Raw genomic sequence first — 20,395 nt, 5'->3', positions numbered from 1 at the left:
TAAGGAGGTTTTAGTACCATTATACAAGGCACTGGTGAGACCTCACCTAGAATACTGTGTGCAGTTCTGGTCTCCCATGTTTAAAAAAGATGAATTCAAACTGGGGCAGGTACAGAGAAGGGCTACTAGGATGATCCGAGGAATGGAAAACTTGTCTTATGAAAGGTTTCAGAGTAGCAACCATGTTAGTCTGTATTTGCAAAAAGAAAAGGAGTACTTGTGGCACCTTAGAGACTAACAAATTTATTAAAGCATAAGCTTTCGTGAGCTACAGCTACAGCTACAGCTGTAGCTCATGAAAGCTTATGCTCTAATAAATTTGTTAGTCTCTAAGGTGCCACAAGTACTCCTTTTCTTTTTGTCTTATGAAAGGAGACTTAAGGAGCTTGGCTTGTTTAGCCTAACTAAAAGAAGGTTGAGGGGAGATATGATTGCTCTCTATAAATATATCAGAGGGATAAATACAGGAGAGGGAGAGGAATTATTTAAGTTCAGCACCAATGTGGACACAAGAACAAATGGGTACAAACTGGCCACCAGGAAGTTTAGACTTGAAATTAGACAAAGGTTTCTAACCATCAGAGGAGTGAAGTTTTGGAATAGCCTTCCAAGGGAAGCAGTGGGGGAAAAAGATATATCTGGCTTTAAGATTCTACTCGATAAGTTTATGGAGGAGATGGTATGATGGGATAATGGGATTTTGGTAAGTAATTGATCTTTAAATATTCAGAGTAAATAGGACTAATCCCCTGAGATGGGATATTAGATGGATGGGATCTGAGTTACCCAGGAAAGAATTTTCTGTAGTATCTGGCTGGTGAATCTTGCCCATATGCTCAGGGTTTAGCTGATCGCCATATTTGGGGTCGGGAAGGAATTTTCCTCCAGGGCAGATTGGAGAGGCCCTGGAGGTTTTTCGCCTTCCTCTGTAGCATGGGGCATGGGTGACTTGAGGGAGGCTTCTCTGCTCCTTGAAGTCTTTAAACCATGATTTGAGAACTTCAATAGCTCAGACATAGGTGAGGTTTTTCGTAGGAGTGGGTGGGTGAGATTCTGTGGCCTGCGCTGTGCAGGAGGTCAGACTAGATGATCAGAATGGTCCCTTCTGACCTTAGTATCTATGAATCTATGAGTCTCAGCTTTCTCTCCTCTGATGCATGGATTATACATACAGAGAAGGGCTACTCGGATGATCCAAGGAATGGAAAACTTGTCTTATGAAAGGAGACTTAAGGAGCTTGGCTTGTTTAGCCTAACTAAAAGAAGGTTGAGGGGAGATATGATTGCTCTCTATAAATATATCAGAGGGATAAATACAGGAGAGGGAGAGGAATTATTTCAGCTCAGCACCAATGTGGACACAAGAACAAATGGGTATAAACTGGCCACCAGGAAGTTTAGACTTGAAATCAGACGAAGGTTTTAACCATCAGAGGAGTGAAGTTTTGGAATAGCCTTCCAAGGGAAGCAGTGGGGGCAAAAGATCTATCTGGCTTTAAGATTCTACTCGATAAGTTTATGGAGGAGATAGTATGATGGGATAATGGGATTTTGGTAAGTAATTGATCTTTAAATATTCAGGGTAAATAGGCCAAATCCCCTGAGATGGGATATTAGATGGATGGGATCTGAGTTACTATAGAAAATTCTTTCCTGGGTATCTGGCTGGTGAATCTTGCCCATATGCTCAGGGGTTAGCTGATTGCCATATTTGGGGTCGGGAAGGAATTTTCCTCCAGGGCAGATTGGAGAGGCCCTGGAGGTTTTTCGCCTTCCTCTGTAGCATGGGGCATGGGTGACTTGAGGGAGGCTTCTCTGCTCCTTGAAGTCTTTGAACCATGATTTAAAGACTTCAATAGCTCAGACATGGGTGAGGTTTTTCATAGGAGTGGGTGGGTGAGATTCTGTGGCCTGCGCTGTGCAGGAGGTCGGACTAGATGATCAGAATGGTCCCTTCTGACCTTAGTATCTATGAATCTATGAATCTATGATTAGCAGTTTTTGCTTAACCGACAGTAACAAATTTCATTGCTCTGGGGTTGTTGTTTTAGAGGAGGATGACAGTAGCAAGGTAACAAAACTGTAAGAAGTTTTGTGAAAGTACATCTTCCAGTTCTTGTTTCTACAGTCTTCTGTGAGGGAGAAAACAGGGACTTTCATAAAGACACTGCCAAAAGAGACCTGCTGCTGTCATTACTAGTGTGTATGGAGGAGTCCCCATGTGGGAGGGGAAGAGCAGGCCATAAGGATCCCCGTAACAGTTCCCCAATGTGAGTTGGAGAAGAAAGAAAGAGAGAGCAGTTGAGCCTACTCACCTGCCTGCTCCTAGTGAGTGCTGGTAGCTGATGCCCTTGTGGGGAAACTAGTTCTTTTGAAACCCAAATTCTCAGATTATACTACCCGATATCACTATAGGTTCCCTGAGGCATTTAGAATTGAGAAACCACATATTATGTTTGTAGTTAATATTAATTAAGTTTTGGTACTTTTTTGGTTCACTTTTCACATAGAAGTGAAACTGGCACTCTATTATCTTTAAAAAATCAGCAAAATACCAATCTATTTTGAGAATTTAGCAGCAAACTTTATCATATGCAAAACTATAGGTAACTCAGAACTTAATTTTGTGGATGAAAGGAGCTCTGCAATTAATGTAAGCAAGAAGGAGAGTTTCTTTGTTTTAATTAGTAGAAGTGTTTTCAGATTACTTGATGGTTGCATCATTATAACTGGAGATGAAACTTGTTAAACTGCATTTGTTTTTTTTCAAGTGATTGGCTCTCAAATTGACTTTTAAATGTTTGTTGTTTTAATACAGAGATCAAATGCAAGCAAACAGAATAGACTGTCAGCTGGAAAGTTCAGAACAAAAGGAAATTTTGAGATTAGATGAAGCAGATATTTTGTAAAACAGGCAATGACTTTTGCCAGTTTAACAAATGTAATTGTTAGTTCAGACAAATATTTGTGTTTGTGTGTCTGTGTTTGATAGAATCACATTATTTGTTATAGAGTAATCAATTCTACTGAAATGGTATTGTCTCAACCAAAGTGTAAAAATACTCTACTTGAGTGGAAAATCATGCTCTCTGATTGGAGGGAGTTTTATTGCTTAATGACTACAGCTGGATAAATAATATTCTTTGATTATGTTATTCAATAAATATTTCTGTTTTGGTGAATTTTATTATTATTACTTATTTGCAATATTTAACTAACTCAGTGGTTGACTAAATTTGCTGAATGAATTATTTAACTATTTTTTCTGATACCAAGTAGCTTGAATTGTGAGGGGCTACATCACTATACTACACCAAATATGCACAATTAATATAATTGAGAAAGGGTAGTTTGGTGAAGGGTGTATGTAGAAGGGCCAATGTACCTAGTGGACAGAGTGGAATTATGTGCACTAAACAGCCCTTGTTCAGACTGTATGCTTTACACAGACTTGGGTAGCAGGTAGTGCAGAGCTGTTCCACAACAGGAGATCAATGGGAGAGCTTTGTCTAAGAAGCAGAATCTAGCATTTAGTTTGATTCCTAGGAATTTGATTTGCATGTTTCCAATTTTACTTGTAATTTTCTATTTTCTTAATACCTGAAGAATTGCTTTGCCTTTCATATTGAAGGGTTTAGTTGGAGTAAGACAAGCTGGTAAATTTGCATTGAATCAGAGTAGCACTATGGCAATATTGTAAACTAATCTGTAGCCTATGTTTTCTAATAATTTTTTCAGTCCTTTCCATGTCAGACAGTCTTCATAGTGGGGACTTCCCTGTCTTCATAAAAAAGAAAAGGAGTACTGCCACAAGTATTCCTTTTCTTTTTTGCGAATACAGACTAACCCGGCTGCTACTCTGAAACCTGTCTCCATAGTAACTGGGGGCAGACTTTTGCCCTGAGCCTGGGCTTTGGACTGCCCCTTAAAATTTAGAAGGATTCTCCAGAATTCTCTGCCCCCAACAAGCATGTGTGGCAGACTCATGCTTTCTCTTTGTAGCAGAGGTCTCACAGGATTTGCAAAATATTTTTAATGACGTGTGTCTCAGTTTCTTCATTGGCTTTACTTCTCACAACTGCTAAACTCAACTTTCTGAGGAGGGTTGGAAGGACAGCTTCTCTCCTCACCTCCCCACTGAGAAATAGTAGAGACCTCAGGAACCCAGGTCCCAACAAGCATGTGGGAGAAATCCATGCTGAGCAGGTTGCAGAGAAGCTAGATCCCAGCTGGCATGTAGGCAAGGTCCATGCTGAGGCAGTTGAGCAGGCCACATGGAGCTTCCTTCATTGAGACAAGCCCCAAGCAGTTGCATGGAACTGGAGGTAAGATTTTTCAAAGACCCTGCTTCTCCCCTACACATGGGACTCTATTCACACAGCTTGCAGGGTACGCAGGAAAAAAAGCTTCCTGAATGTTGAGGGAAGGCAAGATCCCCCACCCCCATAGCAACACAGAGAAAGAAATTCCTGCTCCCAGTCAACACGTAGGCAAGGTCCATGCTGAGATGAATGAGAAGGCTACAAAACATCATCCCTTCCCATAAACTGTTTTATCTGGAAGGCCTCATGTGCCATGAAAGATGCTGTCTCCTGCAACTTCTCTAATACCAATGAACCATTTGTCTCCAGTGGTTCTCCCTCACTCTATGTTCAGCATGTTTGGTCCCCACTCAGCCAGGACACAGCAGCAGGAAGCATGAGGTGAACTGATTCAGATTCTCTATCCTGGGAGGTGGACCTACTACTTCTCCCCATCCAGACTCCAGGGATCCCATTGAAAGTTATGAAGTGGCTCCTTTTTTCCTTCTGGAGAATTGCAGGATACATGCCTACAGACTGTCATTTCAATCTCCCTGGATATGTGCTCTCCCCTACACACAGATCTACTTCATTCTCATAGGGGTATGGCCCATGGACAGGTGGCAAAAGTACTGCTCAGAACAGCTCTTAAAGAAGCAGAACAAAGCAAAACCTTGCATGAGAGGGTCTTCTAGATCCACTAAAAAGAAGGAGAAATCTCTCAAGCTGGGACTTTGAGCAAAATCCCTTAGACTCTCAACAAAGCTTGTCAAAATTAAGCAGAAATGGGGATCTCATTTCACAGGTAGGGCTAGGGAAATAAACTGTTTTCCTTTCCTGGAAAAAAAAATCCCATCCTGAATAGGAAAGAAAAGTAGAAATCTTGAAAAATTTCATGAATGAAAATCTTTTTTTTAAAAAAAGTTGAGGTCAATTGAAGTGGTTTTTTTTAGATTTTGACCATTTTAAAATTATTTATTTTTACTCTAATTATCACAATTTTTGAACCAGAGGATCAGAATGTTTAGTTTAGAAAATGTAGGGCATCTTGACAATTAAATTACTTTTTTTCAAAAACAAAAATTGAGTTGAGAGATTTGTCAAAACTGACCCATTCTCGTGAAGTTGTATTTTTGACAAATCAGCATTTTTCAGTTAAAAAAACATTGTTGAAAAATTCCCAACCAGCTCTATTTACAGCTGTTTGTGAAAATAAATAATGAAACAACAAGAAACCTTGCAAAATTGAAGAAAAGCTGTGTAATTTTTCATCTCTTGGTTTGTGATAGTGGGATTAAGGCAGAGTAGAGATTCCCTCAAATGACCTACTTGTACCTACAGACTAAAAGGTCTTCATTAATATCCCTAAGATTAAGCCTGCTGAGGATTCCTTAGTAAATGGTATAAGCATACTAGCTGAGGGAATATTCCTACCAAAACACTGTCTCAGCTCTGAAAGTCTTGGATGAAGTCTCTTATTGTTCAGGTCTGTGCTCAGCTGAGAGCCCATTGTGGGCATGCACACACAGGAGCACACACATACGCAAAACAACCAGCAATCTAAAGCAGCCTGCAAATAGTTATAAGGTGATCTCATTAAACTGGGTGACAAAATGGCAGATGAAATTCAATGTTGATAAGTGCAAAGTAATGCACATTGGAAAACATAATCCTAACTAAACATTAAAAATAATGGGATTTAAATTAGCTGTCATCATGGAAGAAAGAGATCTTGGAGTCATTTTGAATAGTTCTCTAAAAACATCTGCTCAATGTACAGTGGCAGTCAAAAAATCTAACAATGTTAGGAACCATTAGGAAAGGGATAGACAATAAGACAGAAAATACCATAATGCCACTATATAAATCCATGGTACGTCCACCCCTTGAATACTGCATGGAGTTTTGGTTGCTCCTTCTCAAAAAAGATTTAATAGAATTGGAAAAGGTGCAGAGAAGGGCAACAAAAATGGAAGAGCTTACATACGAGGAGAAAATAAAAAGATGGGGACTGATATCTTTAGGAACAAGATGCCTACAAGGAATATGATAGAGGTCTATAAAATCCTGAATAGCCCAGAGAAAAACAATAGGGAAGTGTTATTTACCTGATCACATACCACAAGAACTAGGGGTCACCTCATGAAATTTATAGACAGCAGGCTTAAACAAACATAAGGAGATACTTCAAACAACACAACCTGTGTAACTCATTGCCATGCAAATTTATGAAAGCCGCAAGTGTCAGTGGGTTAAAAAAAAGAATTAGAGAAGTTGTTAGAGTCCATTAATGGTTACCAGGCAAGCTGGTCAGGGACACAACCTCTTGCCCAAGTGTCCGTAAACCTCCATCTGCCAGAAGCTAGGACTGGATGACAGAGAATGAACCATTCAATAACTGCCCTGTTCTACTCATTTCCTCTGAAGCGTCTGGCACTGGCTATTGTCAGAGGCCGGATACTGGCTTAGATGGACCATTAAGCTGAACCAGTATGGCCATTCTTATGAGATACTTTAGCTTCTGCTACAAGAAGAAGTATTTTCAATAAAGAGTGCTTCCTGTAACAGGGTCCTCTGCCTCCCCCTCTTTCTGGGGCCCGCTGACTGCCCCAATAAAGCTCAGAGAGGCTTCCTGTTATGCAGCACCCATGGCTTTATTTACACACATAGTTCTCCCACCACCAGTGTTGAGTTATTTACAAGGCTTACAGGGTTAGTTCACTCTTTGGCTAGCACTCAGCCCGCAGCCAGGAGACTGTCTGTTCTCCTTGCAGCCCCCCTTCATACTGGCTCCCAGCTCTTATAACTGGTGGCTTGTCAGGCCCACAGGTGGAGCCAATCCCCAGGCCAGGCATTATGCCCCCAATCTATTTCTCTTGATTGGAGTTGGCTGAGCAGGGGCTAATTAGGTTCTTTTGCATCAGCACCCTCCTACATTCCCTTTTGGATTTATACCTTCTACCCCTGAGTATTCATAAATGTCATATCATCCCTCCCTTCTAGTGAATGGAATACATGTCAGTCCTTGTCTGACAACCCCCTCATACACAGGATCCAGCAGCGATCACTACAAGCCTTCAGAAACATGACTTTGAGTGAATAAGTGGAAGGGCCAACTTACAGCGGTAACAAAACTCTGCCATCTAAGTTATCACCAAGACAATATTTATTTTAAAGGAAAGATGAAGGATAGTGTCTGACTTGCCAAATATTAGCACCCCATTTCTAAGATAAAATCTGACTCAGCTTCTTGGCTGTTGGTTCTCACATGTGAATACCTGCCATCAAATTTGCTTCATTTTCAGCCAGTAATTGCAGCAAACCAATGTATAAAGATCTTGGTCCAAATTCAGTACTAGCATCTCTTTGGTGAACTCATTGTTTATATTATTTAATTGCTACCACGTCAAGTCCAGAGAAGTTTGTAATCAATATAGTGTGCCCCTTATAGGGGGTACATATTTTGATTCCTGTAGGAATCAAGGGGAAACACTCAGGAAACATCAAGTATAACCTGTCTCATGCTATGGACCATCAAATTTGCTCCTCCATTTCCAGCAGATGATTCTTCAGAAATAGTATGTGTATATAACTGCTAAAAAGGCAGATTACCATTACCATTGCTTAGAGTAGTAGTCTTGTTCATGTCCTGCTGGTATCCAGGAGGTGAGCAGGCTTCTGCCCGTCCACTACTAAAGGACCTCCCCCTAGCCTAAGGGGAGGATCCACAAGTCCAGGATTCCAAATAAGTGTGGGGGACAACTAATGAGATAACGGGAACGGGAATGAGGTCAAAGGGCTAAATGAAGGGAACCTGATGGGGACACCGAGCAGAGAACCCCGGACAGTGCCCACTGCTCCTTGAAGAGTCCAGGGAGCCAGCAGATGCCACCCAAAGGAACTCTGCCTGGATGTGTGAACAGACTGAAGAATAGAAATAGGTCCCACAGTCCCAGGAAACCCCATCGGCCAACCTCCTCTCCCTTGTTTTGTAGATGGCCATTTTGGCCAGGGCTAGGAGGAGGTTGACAACGAGGTCCTGTGACTTTGTGGGGCCATGGATAGGGAGTGCATATATGAACAGATGAGGGGGAAAGTGCAACCAAAACCATAATAAAATATCTAGGAGGAGCCAGAATAGGGGCTGCAACCTGGCGCACTCCAAGTACACGTGTGCAATGGTCTTCCTCATGCCACAAAGAGGGCAGGTGTCTGTGAGGGGAGTCTTGTTCATGTACTAGGCAGAAGCTCTTGCTCTGTTCCTCAGAGTTCTTCACCAAGAAAGAGCATAAGGGTCAGCTAGTTCAGAAAGACACTCATAGAAGTGAGGGAATGTAGTCTATATCACCTAGCTTTTTTGGTGCATCACAGGTCAATAGCCTATTGATGAACCTGTGTGCATCTAAGTCTTACTGGAAAACCAAAAGAGATACTACATGAAGAAGAGACAATGAAAAACAAAGACTGTGGTTCCTTTATCTTAGAAAGGGTCCAAAAGTACTCATTTATGTCTCTCTCACACCTCAGCCAATGAGAGTGAAAGTGGTAAAGAAGATTGTGAAGAAACAGGACACAATGATTATAATCACCTTCTCATGACCTTCAAGTCTTGGTTCTTGTACTTGATTTAGATATAACTAGAACCACCTGTCAAACTCCCAACACACACACACATACACAGTGCAACAGGAACCTATCCAGAATCAATATACAGTCTTGCCTAACTTATCAGCTGAGAGGAAGGAACTACAATCTAAGAATGGCATCTCAGAGAAATTCATGATACAAATGGTGTCTTTGTATTACTGGAAAAAATTTAGATGCTGGTGTGATAAGCAACACAGTTGAAGCAAAGGACATTCTAGTGTTTTTTGGGCCGTGGGCTGAAGGCAAACACTTTTTGGAAAGACAGATCAGTGACAGAAACACATCAGAACCACTCATCAACATCACATATCAGATTCCTGAGGACCACCAATATTATCACTCTTCTGGCAATATGCAGATTGCTGTAATGATTTTTATTTGTGTACTACAAGTCCTAATAAAACCACCTTTCAGCTTCAGTTAGTAATTCTCTTCTTTGCATTGAAAGTATCTTTCCTTGTCACCACGTTCTTGTCCAAGAGTGGTTTGGAGCTTGGCATGATCTCAGTGAAACCTCAGTTACATGTTTTATCAAATATGATCGTTCTATGAACTAACCATCCCCAAACTCACCACAATTTCCCTCATATAATAGGAAGTGATAGTACTGTATTTCTGGTTGAATGCAAATATTCTAAGGAAGTAGATATGCATGAGTTACATATGAACAGATCCTACAGCGGAAAAAAAGTGTATATATAGCAGACACATTCAAAACCTCATATACAGCTCTTATCATTAACATGCACTTCAGCTGTTTTTGTGGGTGGAGCGATCAAACACATATTATGAATATGTCTATAAGATTACTATAGAGTCTTCTATCTACACTTCTTCAAAGAGAATAGAATGGACATCATCAGCCCTGCTGATCCAGCGTTTGGTAGAAGGTGTTATGGCACAAGGTGCCCTAGTAACCCGCAAGTTCCTTTTCAATCCTTCATGAGTAAATTGAATAGTCTGGCCCACTCTCGGGTGACTTTCTACTTTCTGCATCCTACTGTGAAGATGATCTGACATGGAAAAGACCAAGAGAGGGAAAATTCTATTTTACCTGTGAGTTTTCATTCTAGACCCTCTATGAAAGACAGTATGACCCTCCCTCGGAGGATTGCATTATGTCCAGAGCATTTTCTGGCTATTGTTAATTTGTTAAGTAGTTTTAAAGGGAAGAGGGTGTTCCAAAAGAAAATCCCTAAATTTTATGTCCAGGATCTGCTGCAAATGGTTTGAGTTACATAGCACTTTAAAACATTTATATGGTTAGGATTTTTTTTAGCTTTGGAAGCTATCCTTCTGGAATAGGGTAAGTGGACAGCAAGTATGAAAAATCAGGACAGAGGTTGGGGGGTAATAGGAGCCTTTATAAGAAAAAGCCCCAAATATTGGGACTGTCCCTATAAAATCGGGACATCTGGTCACCCTATTTTGAAAAGTTCTTTCTGAGCAAAGATCAGTTCTACCCCCAGTTGCCATGGAGACAGGGAACACCACACTATGAACACTGTCTGACATGGAGAATCTTAGAATGAAAATTCAAAGGTAAAACAAAAATATCTCTTTCTGATCTCATAAAAAGAGAAAATAATCATTTTGGACAATCACCATTGATGTTCACAGGCCATTGTGATAAAATTCTGTTTCTTTTGGGGATAGAATTGTGCCGTAGCATTACTGTGCGAAGTGGGAGTTAAAGAGAACAGAAACAGAGAAAATTAGTGTCTCAGAATGATGGGATGAGTGTCTCCTTCCCCCCAGACTCTCAGCTTCCATTCTGAACTTATGTACAGACAAGAAAGAACTGATGACATTGGAGCTTCATTTCAGAACTAAACCCTGTACTTTATTTATGTGGATAATGCGTTTGAAGTCAATGTGATTATGCATGTGAGTAAATATAGTGGGATTTAGCTTGCTGCACTTGCATAACTCCCTACTGTCCTATCATGTCATCAGACTTTACCTGGAGCTTTTTAAAAATCCAGGGAAGGATATGACACATAGTGAGGAGAGAATAGGCTAGTGTTTATGTTTCTGTAAAACAGTAGGAATTTCTTTTAAAAAGTTACCATATTGCAATGTACTACATACCACAGATGAAACTGTCTTGTTTGTTGCAGGTACTACTGTGCCAGCATTGTTGAACAGCACCTCCAATCAACTTTATCTGCACTTTCACTCTGATATTAGTGTGGCAGCAGCTGGTTTTCACTTGGAGTACAAAAGTAAGACTGTCTGTTGCTTGACTCATTCTTTTTTTTTAATCTAATTATCAAACTTGATCTAGGATGCTGCAGATGTAAACTGATACCTATTGAATTATATCTTTAAAAAACAATCAAGTTTAAAACCAGTAGAAGTTTAGCCTTCACAAAACAATTTTTCATGAAGTAGAAATACATAAAAAATCTACAAGAAAACTGTCATCATGTTGTCTATCAGTATAGTCATATGGCGTTTCAGATTAATAGTTCTGGAAACTCAGATCATATTTTACATTTTTTTAAGCACTACATTTATACTTAACAAGATTATGGAAAAGCAGATGGATAACCCTAAATGCTTTTCTCCCATTCATATGTGCATATTTTTCTTCATGGTCCCCATCCTGAAAATCCTGCTAATTCATTGGAGTGAAATAGCTGCAATTATGATAAATATTGTAGTGCACTGATGGCTACAAACACTCTTATAGTTCTCATGTAAGATGCATTGGTGATATGGGCAATAGAAGCCAAAATGGACATTGTCAAACACAGCACATCTACCTCTTGAGATAGCCGTGTTTCCATCTTATATCCTTTGTGGGCTATTTAGTTATGTACCTTTTAAACAGGTTTGATATTTTATAAAATTCCAATGGACACCGTACACACTCTTTGTTCAGGTCATATATGCATTAATTTTGTATCTTTTTCCTCTTTAAAACCTTAAAATAATTTCTATAAAATGGTGGTAAAGTCAATGCATTATGTTTGTTTATTATTTGTTTTAACTGGACGTAAGCATTGCAAAGAAGACTATTTAAAAAGAAATGAATGTGAGGATGAGGTAATAGTCTGATAAATGGGTTAACAAAGGTCAAATTTGCAAATCATCTTTAGTGTTTGGTTATGCTGGTATTCCATTGTCTTGCAAAAGAAAAATAAGAAGTTTCTATGAGATTCAGTCTTATAGTACATGCATTTATGCACTAAAAACCTTAATGTTGATATTCATCTTCTTTAATAAGCAGATGCAAACAAGCAAATACATGGATAAACTTTAATAAGTAGCCTTTAGAATTGAGATAAACAATTATCTAGAACATAAACTTATGCACAAAATTTTAGAGGCCAGTTTTCCAGCTGATGATAAATATTCTGAACCAGACACAAACCACAGGGCAGCCTCACACTCTGGTTCAATTCCTCTACTTACTATTACCATTTGTATGCAAGTTTGTTGCAATTTATTTGAAAATGACTATTCTAATGATGGTGCAAAATGATATCAAAACGTCCATTTATAGTAGGATGTGTTTTGAAAATCTGCTACTTTGATATATTTTGAAAACATCTGTAGATGTTAAGATAAGGATTTTATTTTATGCCAGAAGTCAATATAATTGCTAATATACATAGCTGAATTATAGCTGATGAATGCTCTTATCTGTTATGCTTAAGGTTATTCTGAGCCTTCTGGCTTACTTTTAACACTGTTGACTAATACAAAAGGAAGATATTAAAATATTTTGACTTTTATTTTCTTTACACATGTAGAAATTTTTCATTCCTTGTTATTGGCATCTGGTTCAGAATCATTACAAAAAAAAGTGAAATGATAAAAGGGGCTTACATTGCACAGTGAAATAGATGGTAAGATATTAAGCTTTTTTACAGGGCATTATATTAGTTGTTAGAGAAATACAAAAACAATAATCACCACTAATGAGTCTTTGTCAATCTTTAAATAGCCCAAAGATGGTGTCAAAATTGAATATGTCATTTCTAACTATGTTATTTGTTGTTGTTTCCAGATGGGACAAGAAACAGTTGTATTTTTATGATGATTATATTAGTGCATTGTGCTATCTTACTTAGGGTTTCATTTTGAGACCATCCTGATTGTGGATGAAAGAGGACTTTGTCCTATTACTGATTTTTCTGGTGAAAGTTGAACAACAGAATTTGGTCCTTTAAGTCAGTTGATTAGCCTGCATTCTTCTCCCCCATCCCTAATGAAGGAATAAATTAGCTACCATAGTATCTTGGGATGGGTCCTCTTCATGATGCTCTGCTTTTTGCAGCATGGTTGGATTAGTATTTCTTCCTGTCTTAGATAAGACTTGCTTTCTTAACTTTAGCACACAGTGATTATTTTGTCTTCTTAGATGCATGATGTGACTATGACATACAATTCCTTTTCAAATCTTTCCATTGGCTTCCTTTCTGTATCTCATCAAATTTTAACTTTTTGTACTCACCTCAAGATCCTACATAAATTTGCCTTTCTATACCCATTTAATCTTGTCTCATTAAATCACACCCCACCTCCTCCCTTAACCAATAATGCTAATCTTGACGTTTCCTTTTTACATTTCTCACAAGAGTTGAATGTGCTCCTATTCCTGATCCTCTAAGCCAACACTATAGGATGATCCAAAAATGTTTTGGGAATGGATGCTATTCTCTGTTAAATTCTATTGGATTTAGAATAATGGTCACTACTATGCCCCCATTTCAACAAAGCACATATCATGTGCATAGCTTTAAGCACTTGAGTAATTCCTGTGACATTAATGGAATTCTTCATGTGCTTAATTGCTTTGCTGGATCAAGGCCAAAAATTTTTAGGTTTTTTTCTATAATGGTTTCCCTACTGTTTGTCACCATCAATTATCTTAAACTTAGATTACAAGCTTTTTCAGACAGCAATTGTGTCTTTCTTCTGTGAGGTGCCTAGCAAACTTTTAGGTATTATAAATGTTATGTTTTAGTGATTTTGCTTGAGTAAGTATGTTGTCATGTAACTTTGATTGACTTGTGAGAGGTATATCAGCTATTATGAATGCTGTGTTATGTTCTTAGTATCTATTTTTTACTTCGATTGGATCTTGTTTGCATATATTATGCTAGCAATGTGGTTCCTGCTAAAGAGAAGATTATTTTAGTTATTTCCATATTTCTGTACCCTTGAAGCCTTTTCTGATCTTAGAGGTCAGCTGTAAAGCATTTGGGGAGATTTATTATTAATATTATTTATTGTTAATTGGGTTACTTAAAATGTAGAAAAAATTAATTCTGCAACATTTAAAATATAAAAGTGCAAAAATAAGTTAGCTCCTATGGACACTTATAAACAAACACTGCCTACACTTTTAAAGACATCCGTTAATGTTATTTCCCCCCCTCAATAAAAACTTTATGATGGTTTTAATTATGTTGGCTTTGTGCTAGCTTGTATATGGTACATGATAGAATGCAACAGCCAGTCTGCATATGGTGCATGATAGAATACAACAGCTGAGAAGTAGCCATTATGGTGTATTGTGTCAATAATCTGTGCATTAAATAATATCTAAATTTCCATTGAGTCCAAAAAGTCTTCCCAGTGCATTTACATTCTAGATCTATGAAGAGTTATTTGCTGATTCAATAATATATACTTTAAGAAGCTGTAAACCAGAGGTTCAAAATGTTCTCAGAAAGCAGAGATCTGGCAGAATATGAGCCTATTCTCAACACTATTGTATATTATTATGTAGTTAGGGTTAAATTAACCCAAATATGGAAAGTGAGAGATTCAGACATGCAAATATGGTAAAGCAGAGACTACAACTTTATTAACTTTTAACCAAAGAACTTAGGTAGCTACCTTAACAAATACTCTGCTGATATTGAACCAGGCTGGTTCCTACATTGTCAACAAGGACCACAATCAAATACCTAAGGGGAGGCAACCTCATAAATATAAAGGGAAGGATAACCACCTTTCTGTATACAGTGCTGTAAAATCTCTCCTGGCCAGAGGCAAACCCCTTTCACCTGTAAAGGGTTAAGAAGCTATGGTAACCTCTCTGGCACCTGACCCAAAATGACCAATGAGGGGAAAGATACTTTCAAATCTGGAGGGGGGAGGACAAAGGGTCTGTCTGTCTGTGTGATGCTTTTGCCGGGAACAGATCAGGAATGCAGCCTTACAACTGTTAGTTAGTAAGTAATCTATCTAGAAATGCGTTAGATTTCCTTTTGTTTAATGGCTGGTAAAATAAGCTGTGCTGGATGGAATGTATATTACGGTTTTTGGAACTTAAGGTTTTGCCTAGAGGGATTCTCTGTTTTGAATCTGATTACCCTGTAAGGTATTTACCATCCTTATTTTACAGAGGTTATTCTTTTACCTTTTATTTAATTAAAATTCTTATTTTAAGAACCTGCTTGATTTTTCATTATTCTTCAGATCCGAGCGTTTGGGTCTGTGTTCACCTGTACAAATTGGTGAGGATTCTTATCAAGCCTTCCCCAGGAAAAGTTGGGCTTGGGGGGATATTTTCTGGGAAGACATCTCCAAGTTGACTCTTTCCCTGTTCTTTGTTTAAAACGCTTGGTGGTGGCAGCATACAGTTCAAGGACAAGGCAAAGTTTGTACCTTGGAGAAGTTTTTAACCTAAGCTGGTAAGGAAATGCATAGAGAGTCTTTCATGCAGGTCCCCACATCTGTATCCTAGAGTTCAGAGTGGGGAAGGAACCTTGACACCCTACATAAGCATAATAATAGGATTAGGCCCACACTACTCAAATACCCCCTTAACCTATTCCTTATGCAATGTCTAAGAGTTCAGACTTCGGGTACCCCATTCCATATGAGAAATTGTTCCCATCCTATGAACATCAAGGCCCAGGTCCAATGCCTTCTGATTTCTCCATAGGTAAATGCAAATATGGCAGTCCACAGTGGACACTTGTCACTGGGGGGCACCAAATATTAGCAAGGGCATCAGCTCCCCTTCAGTTAGTTAGGAATAAGTTAATTCATCCTCAAAAATCAGCGAGAAATATATCACCCATGGTTTTTTAACCACATAGTATTAAGAATGCACTGGCAAGAAACAGCATGAGGATTATTTTGTTTGTGTTTTAATATGAAGTGTGAGTGAGGGTAATATTGAGGGAAAGCTTGAGCAAGGAGGTTGATTCTTTTTTTCATTTACCTCTGAATGTGGCAGTGTTAGTAGTGATTTCTTTGCTTCTGTCTTTGTCTTAGTTTTTGTATAGCCTCCTCTGCAATTGAGGGTTTCATTATACTATTGGGATAGCTGTCATGGGAGGTTGTGTTTACATAGAGACCATCTCTCAAATAGAACTAATTCTATCCACCATTGTAAATAACAAGTCATTCCATTGAATTCAGTGGAGATACCACAGTGTAAATGAGAGAAGAATCAGAGTGAGTGAGTCTAGGGTATTACTAAGTGATTTAAGCTATGCAGGTCTCCTTCACTGCTTTGCTTAGGAGACACACAGATCGACACCGTAATGAATGACGCCTTTTAGGGTTGTGTGCCTCCAAGATACAATACACACAGACTGTACTCAGCTTGTGCACTTTTAAGTATAATGTAGCCTAAAAGCTTATAAAATGCAAATTTACTTTAAAAATGACTGTGAAAATGGCATTGTGAGGTTCAGTTTTATAGTTTGCCAGTGACTCCAGCTCAGTTGTGCTCAGTTACAAGAGAAAAATGTTTTGGTAGTGGTGGGGAATTGTATGTTTTTGTTTGTCCCCCTAATTACCAATGCTACAAAACTCTGTGATCTGAAGGTCAAGCTGTGCTCAGTTTGGCTCATAGATGGTCACCAATAACTGATGCAACTGAGGTGTTTTATAGCAGTAATGAGAGGCTGAAATCCTGGCTCCATTGAAATCATAATGGCAGAACTCCCGTTGACTTTAGTGGGGTCAGGATTTAACTTTTTGTATTTTTTCAGATGTACACCTCTGTACAACTCAAGGTAGAGATTTTGCAACTGGAGCTTAGTTAACTATTCTGTTGACATACAGTCATAAAGAATAATTTTCTTTCTCCTAAGGCTGTATTGTCTCTGCAGAACCAGCAGGAGTATAGAAAGCAGATGTGACTGTGAATAGAGAAAGCAAGCAGGTCTGCACAATAAGAAATTGCCATTTTTACATAGAACATTTCTTTTTTCTGACCTTAAGCATTCTTTATTATAACATGTATTATACAGCCATACAGAAAGCGCAAAATAATTAAAACTTACACATAGGTTATCTTCCCATCTTAATAAGGGGAACGTTTCTGCCCTTATTTGAAGGAGCCACCCAAGAAGGAAGCAGAGCCAAGCACACTTTGCTGATACTATAAACAGTAAGGAGGTGCACATATGGGCTAGTGCTTGCTGCTGACTGCTCGGGCTTTTGGCCATTCAGCTACCTGAGGTTTGTACGATTCCTCTCCGCATCTTCCCTCCACAAATATCCTTCCCCCTCCCAACATCGCCAGCTTGGTAGTACCCACTTTGAAATAAAGGAGTCCAGTGTTTTGAACAGGGATCTTTGGCCCCATTCTTCCTGAATTGTCATTTCCCCTGTTATTTCTTCCCCGTTTTCCTCTGATAGGAAAAAGAAGCCATGGATTTAGAGCTGTGCAATTTCACCGATCTGGTAAGACTCCCACTTCTGGCAGCTGTCCAGATTGCTGTGGGGGGATCCAGACACTGAACTCCCATTTGTGCTTTAAGCTTTCCTGGGTTTCAGTAGGCTACAGCCCTATTTCCTCCCTTGGCCTGTTTGGCACATTTTGTGGGCATTGACTCTCAATCTGTTATCCCTTTATGGAAAAGGAATCCCACAGCCCACCTGCCTTAGGCCCTTAATGTTTTCTTAGCACAGAGTGAAGCTGAATGCAAGTTAAGTTGAACAAGTAGAATTTTATTAAACCCTGTTCTCTGCTCTGTTCATGTGGGTAAGTTGCTTCCCCCATTCTGTGTTCCCCAATTACCCACTAATAACAAGGCTTTAAGAGATATGGGCCCTCTAATCCCAGTTCCACTGATGATAACCCCAGGACCAGCGGTATCTTCAAAGATGCCCCCATATCTTAAACACACAACTCCAGCTAATGAGGTGAGCCTTCTGGTTTGCCTCTTAAAGGGGCTACGTGGTAGGTGTAGCATATAACAAACACAGACTTTCAACAGGACTTGAACGCAGCATTGCTCTGTAATAGCACAAGAAATATACAGATCTACTTAAAAACAAACTAAATGCATTTCCCTGACTCAGTTTCCTCACCACTCCAGAGAATTCTTTGGACTGGGGTCAGAGATTTTTGGACCATGCAAAGTTCTTCTGTTCCAGTGGATGGCTTGTGCTCTGAAACATGGAGCCTTCTTTTCTCAGCTCACCTTCTGTGGCCTTTGCTGTCTGTCCCTTTCCCCTGTGTGGCCCTGTGAATCTTTTTATAACCTGCTGCTTTGTCCTGTCTTTGTCCTGCTTTTGAGTATTTTCCATTCTCTCAGTGCCAGCCCACTGCAGAGGGAAGATGGAATTGGTTTCCCTTAAGATACAGTTAGTCTTTTTTTGTTGTTGTTCTTCCTAGGTAAGACCTATTTAGGTTCTGATAGTGCTTAACCATTGACTATTGTCCCTGATCTGGCAGACATCTGCTTTCAGGCTTGTAAGCCAAGGTGGTTACACAGATCAGGGGAATGTGTATGCTTTGAGCTGGAGATATAAATTTAAAATCAAAGAGACATACCTATGTTAGCTCTGATGAGCTAGCACATTAAAAAGGGAGGCTAGTCACTGTGGCATGAACAGCAGAAGAGGCTGGCCACCTTGATTATGTACCTCAGTCTTTGAAGGGTATGTAATTTGGGCAACTAACCCCTCCCACCATTTGTGGCCAGTGCAGTTACATTCAACTTTTGGTGCACTTGCTCAATCAGAGCTAGTGTGGGTATGTCTCCTCAAGCTGGAATTTACAACTGCATCTCAAAGTGCAGACATATATTTAGAGACATTACATGATACAGCAATTTCATAATATCAATGTCTTAATAACTTCATAATATAAACCAGAATTCATGAGTTGCTCAGACAGATCCCCCAAATCATTATGTGCAAACAAAGAGCTTACTTCCTACAAGATTCTCTGTCTGCCTCCCTCATCTAGCAGTCCCACTACTGAGAATAGGTACTTTTTCTCTCTATCTGATGTAAACACTGGCATCAAGCCCAAAGGAGCTACACTCAGTAGCATCTGGAAGAGAAAATGATTTAAATAGCAACAGATTATTCCTTGGTAGGTTCATGAGACATCCCTTTCCTTCCCTGTCTGATCAGAAAGGAGAGATAGACAGAAGGAATTAGATGAGGCAGAGAAGAAGGGATAAAATTACTGGGAAATTTGCCAATGGGTAGTGACCACAGTCCAGATCCTTACCTTTTGTAAATCACTGTAGGTTCATTAAAGTCAACAGAATTATACCAGTGGAGAAGTTGGCGCTTAGTCTCAAAAGGTTTTAAAAGTGTATTTAAAAGTGCATTTAAAAAGTCTCAAACACAGCACTTTCAGTAGTGTAGATAGACATTTATCATTGTTTTTTAGCTAGGGTAGATGGTTCATGTGGTATAAACACACAAAAATATTCATATATATTTAGTGTGGCAGAGTCGAGTCAGATGGCTATAGGAGAATAATAGAAGGCAGATATATTAGCCCCAGGCTAAGTAGGTCCCTTTCCTTGGGTAAGATAACAGGGAAGGCTCCAGAACAATCAGGAACCTTCTGGAGACAATTAAGACAGGCTGATTAGAACACCTGCAAGCAATCAAGAAGCTGCTAGAATCAATTAAGGCAGGCTAATCAGGGCACCTGGGTTTTAAAAAGGAGCTCACTTCAGTTTGTGTTGTGTGTGCGAGGAGCTGGGAATAAGAGGCACTAGGAGCTGAGAGTGAGAACACGGACTGTTGGAAGACTGAGGTGTTACAAGCATTATCAGACACCAGGAGGAAGGTCCTATGGTGAGGATAAAGAAGGTGTTGGAAGGAGGCCATGGGGAAGTAACCCAGGGAGTTGTAGCTGTCGCACAGCTGTTCCAGGAGGCACTCTAGACAGCTGCATTCCATAGGGCCCTGGGCTGGAACCTGGAGTAGAAGGCAGGCCCAGGTTCCCCCCCAAATCCTCACAACTCCTGGTCAGACACAGGAGGAGTCGACCTGGACTGTGAATTCAGAAAAATGGCCAAGCTGAGGGCTGCCATGAAGCTCCAAGGTGAGCAAATCCACCAATAAGCACAAGACCCACCAAGATAGCGCAGGAACTTTGTCACATTAGATAAACCTTTTTGGATGGCAAAAGTGTTGTAAATATGTACTGTTTGATTACTGATCGGTTGAATATGCTCTTTGTTTATTTTATTTTTTCTGCAATGTGTTCT

At 39.5% G+C, this 20,395-nt stretch overlaps 1 protein-coding gene across 1 annotated transcript in view; it reads left to right on the top strand.

The window, feature by feature from the left end:
• CSMD1 (CUB and Sushi multiple domains 1) overlaps positions 1-20,395 on the top strand; it is a 2,060,919-nt gene that overhangs the window by 1,754,964 nt on the left and 285,560 nt on the right. The window contains 1 exon segment of the mRNA XM_038396611.2: positions 11,069-11,173. Coding sequence (XP_038252539.2) covers positions 11,069-11,173 — 105 coding nt within the window.

The sequence above is a fragment of the Dermochelys coriacea genome, chromosome 3 (genome assembly GCF_009764565.3).
Source record: "Dermochelys coriacea isolate rDerCor1 chromosome 3, rDerCor1.pri.v4, whole genome shotgun sequence".
Classification (NCBI taxonomy): domain Eukaryota; kingdom Metazoa; phylum Chordata; order Testudines; family Dermochelyidae; genus Dermochelys; species Dermochelys coriacea.
This window is presented reverse-complemented; position numbering and strand designations above follow the sequence as displayed.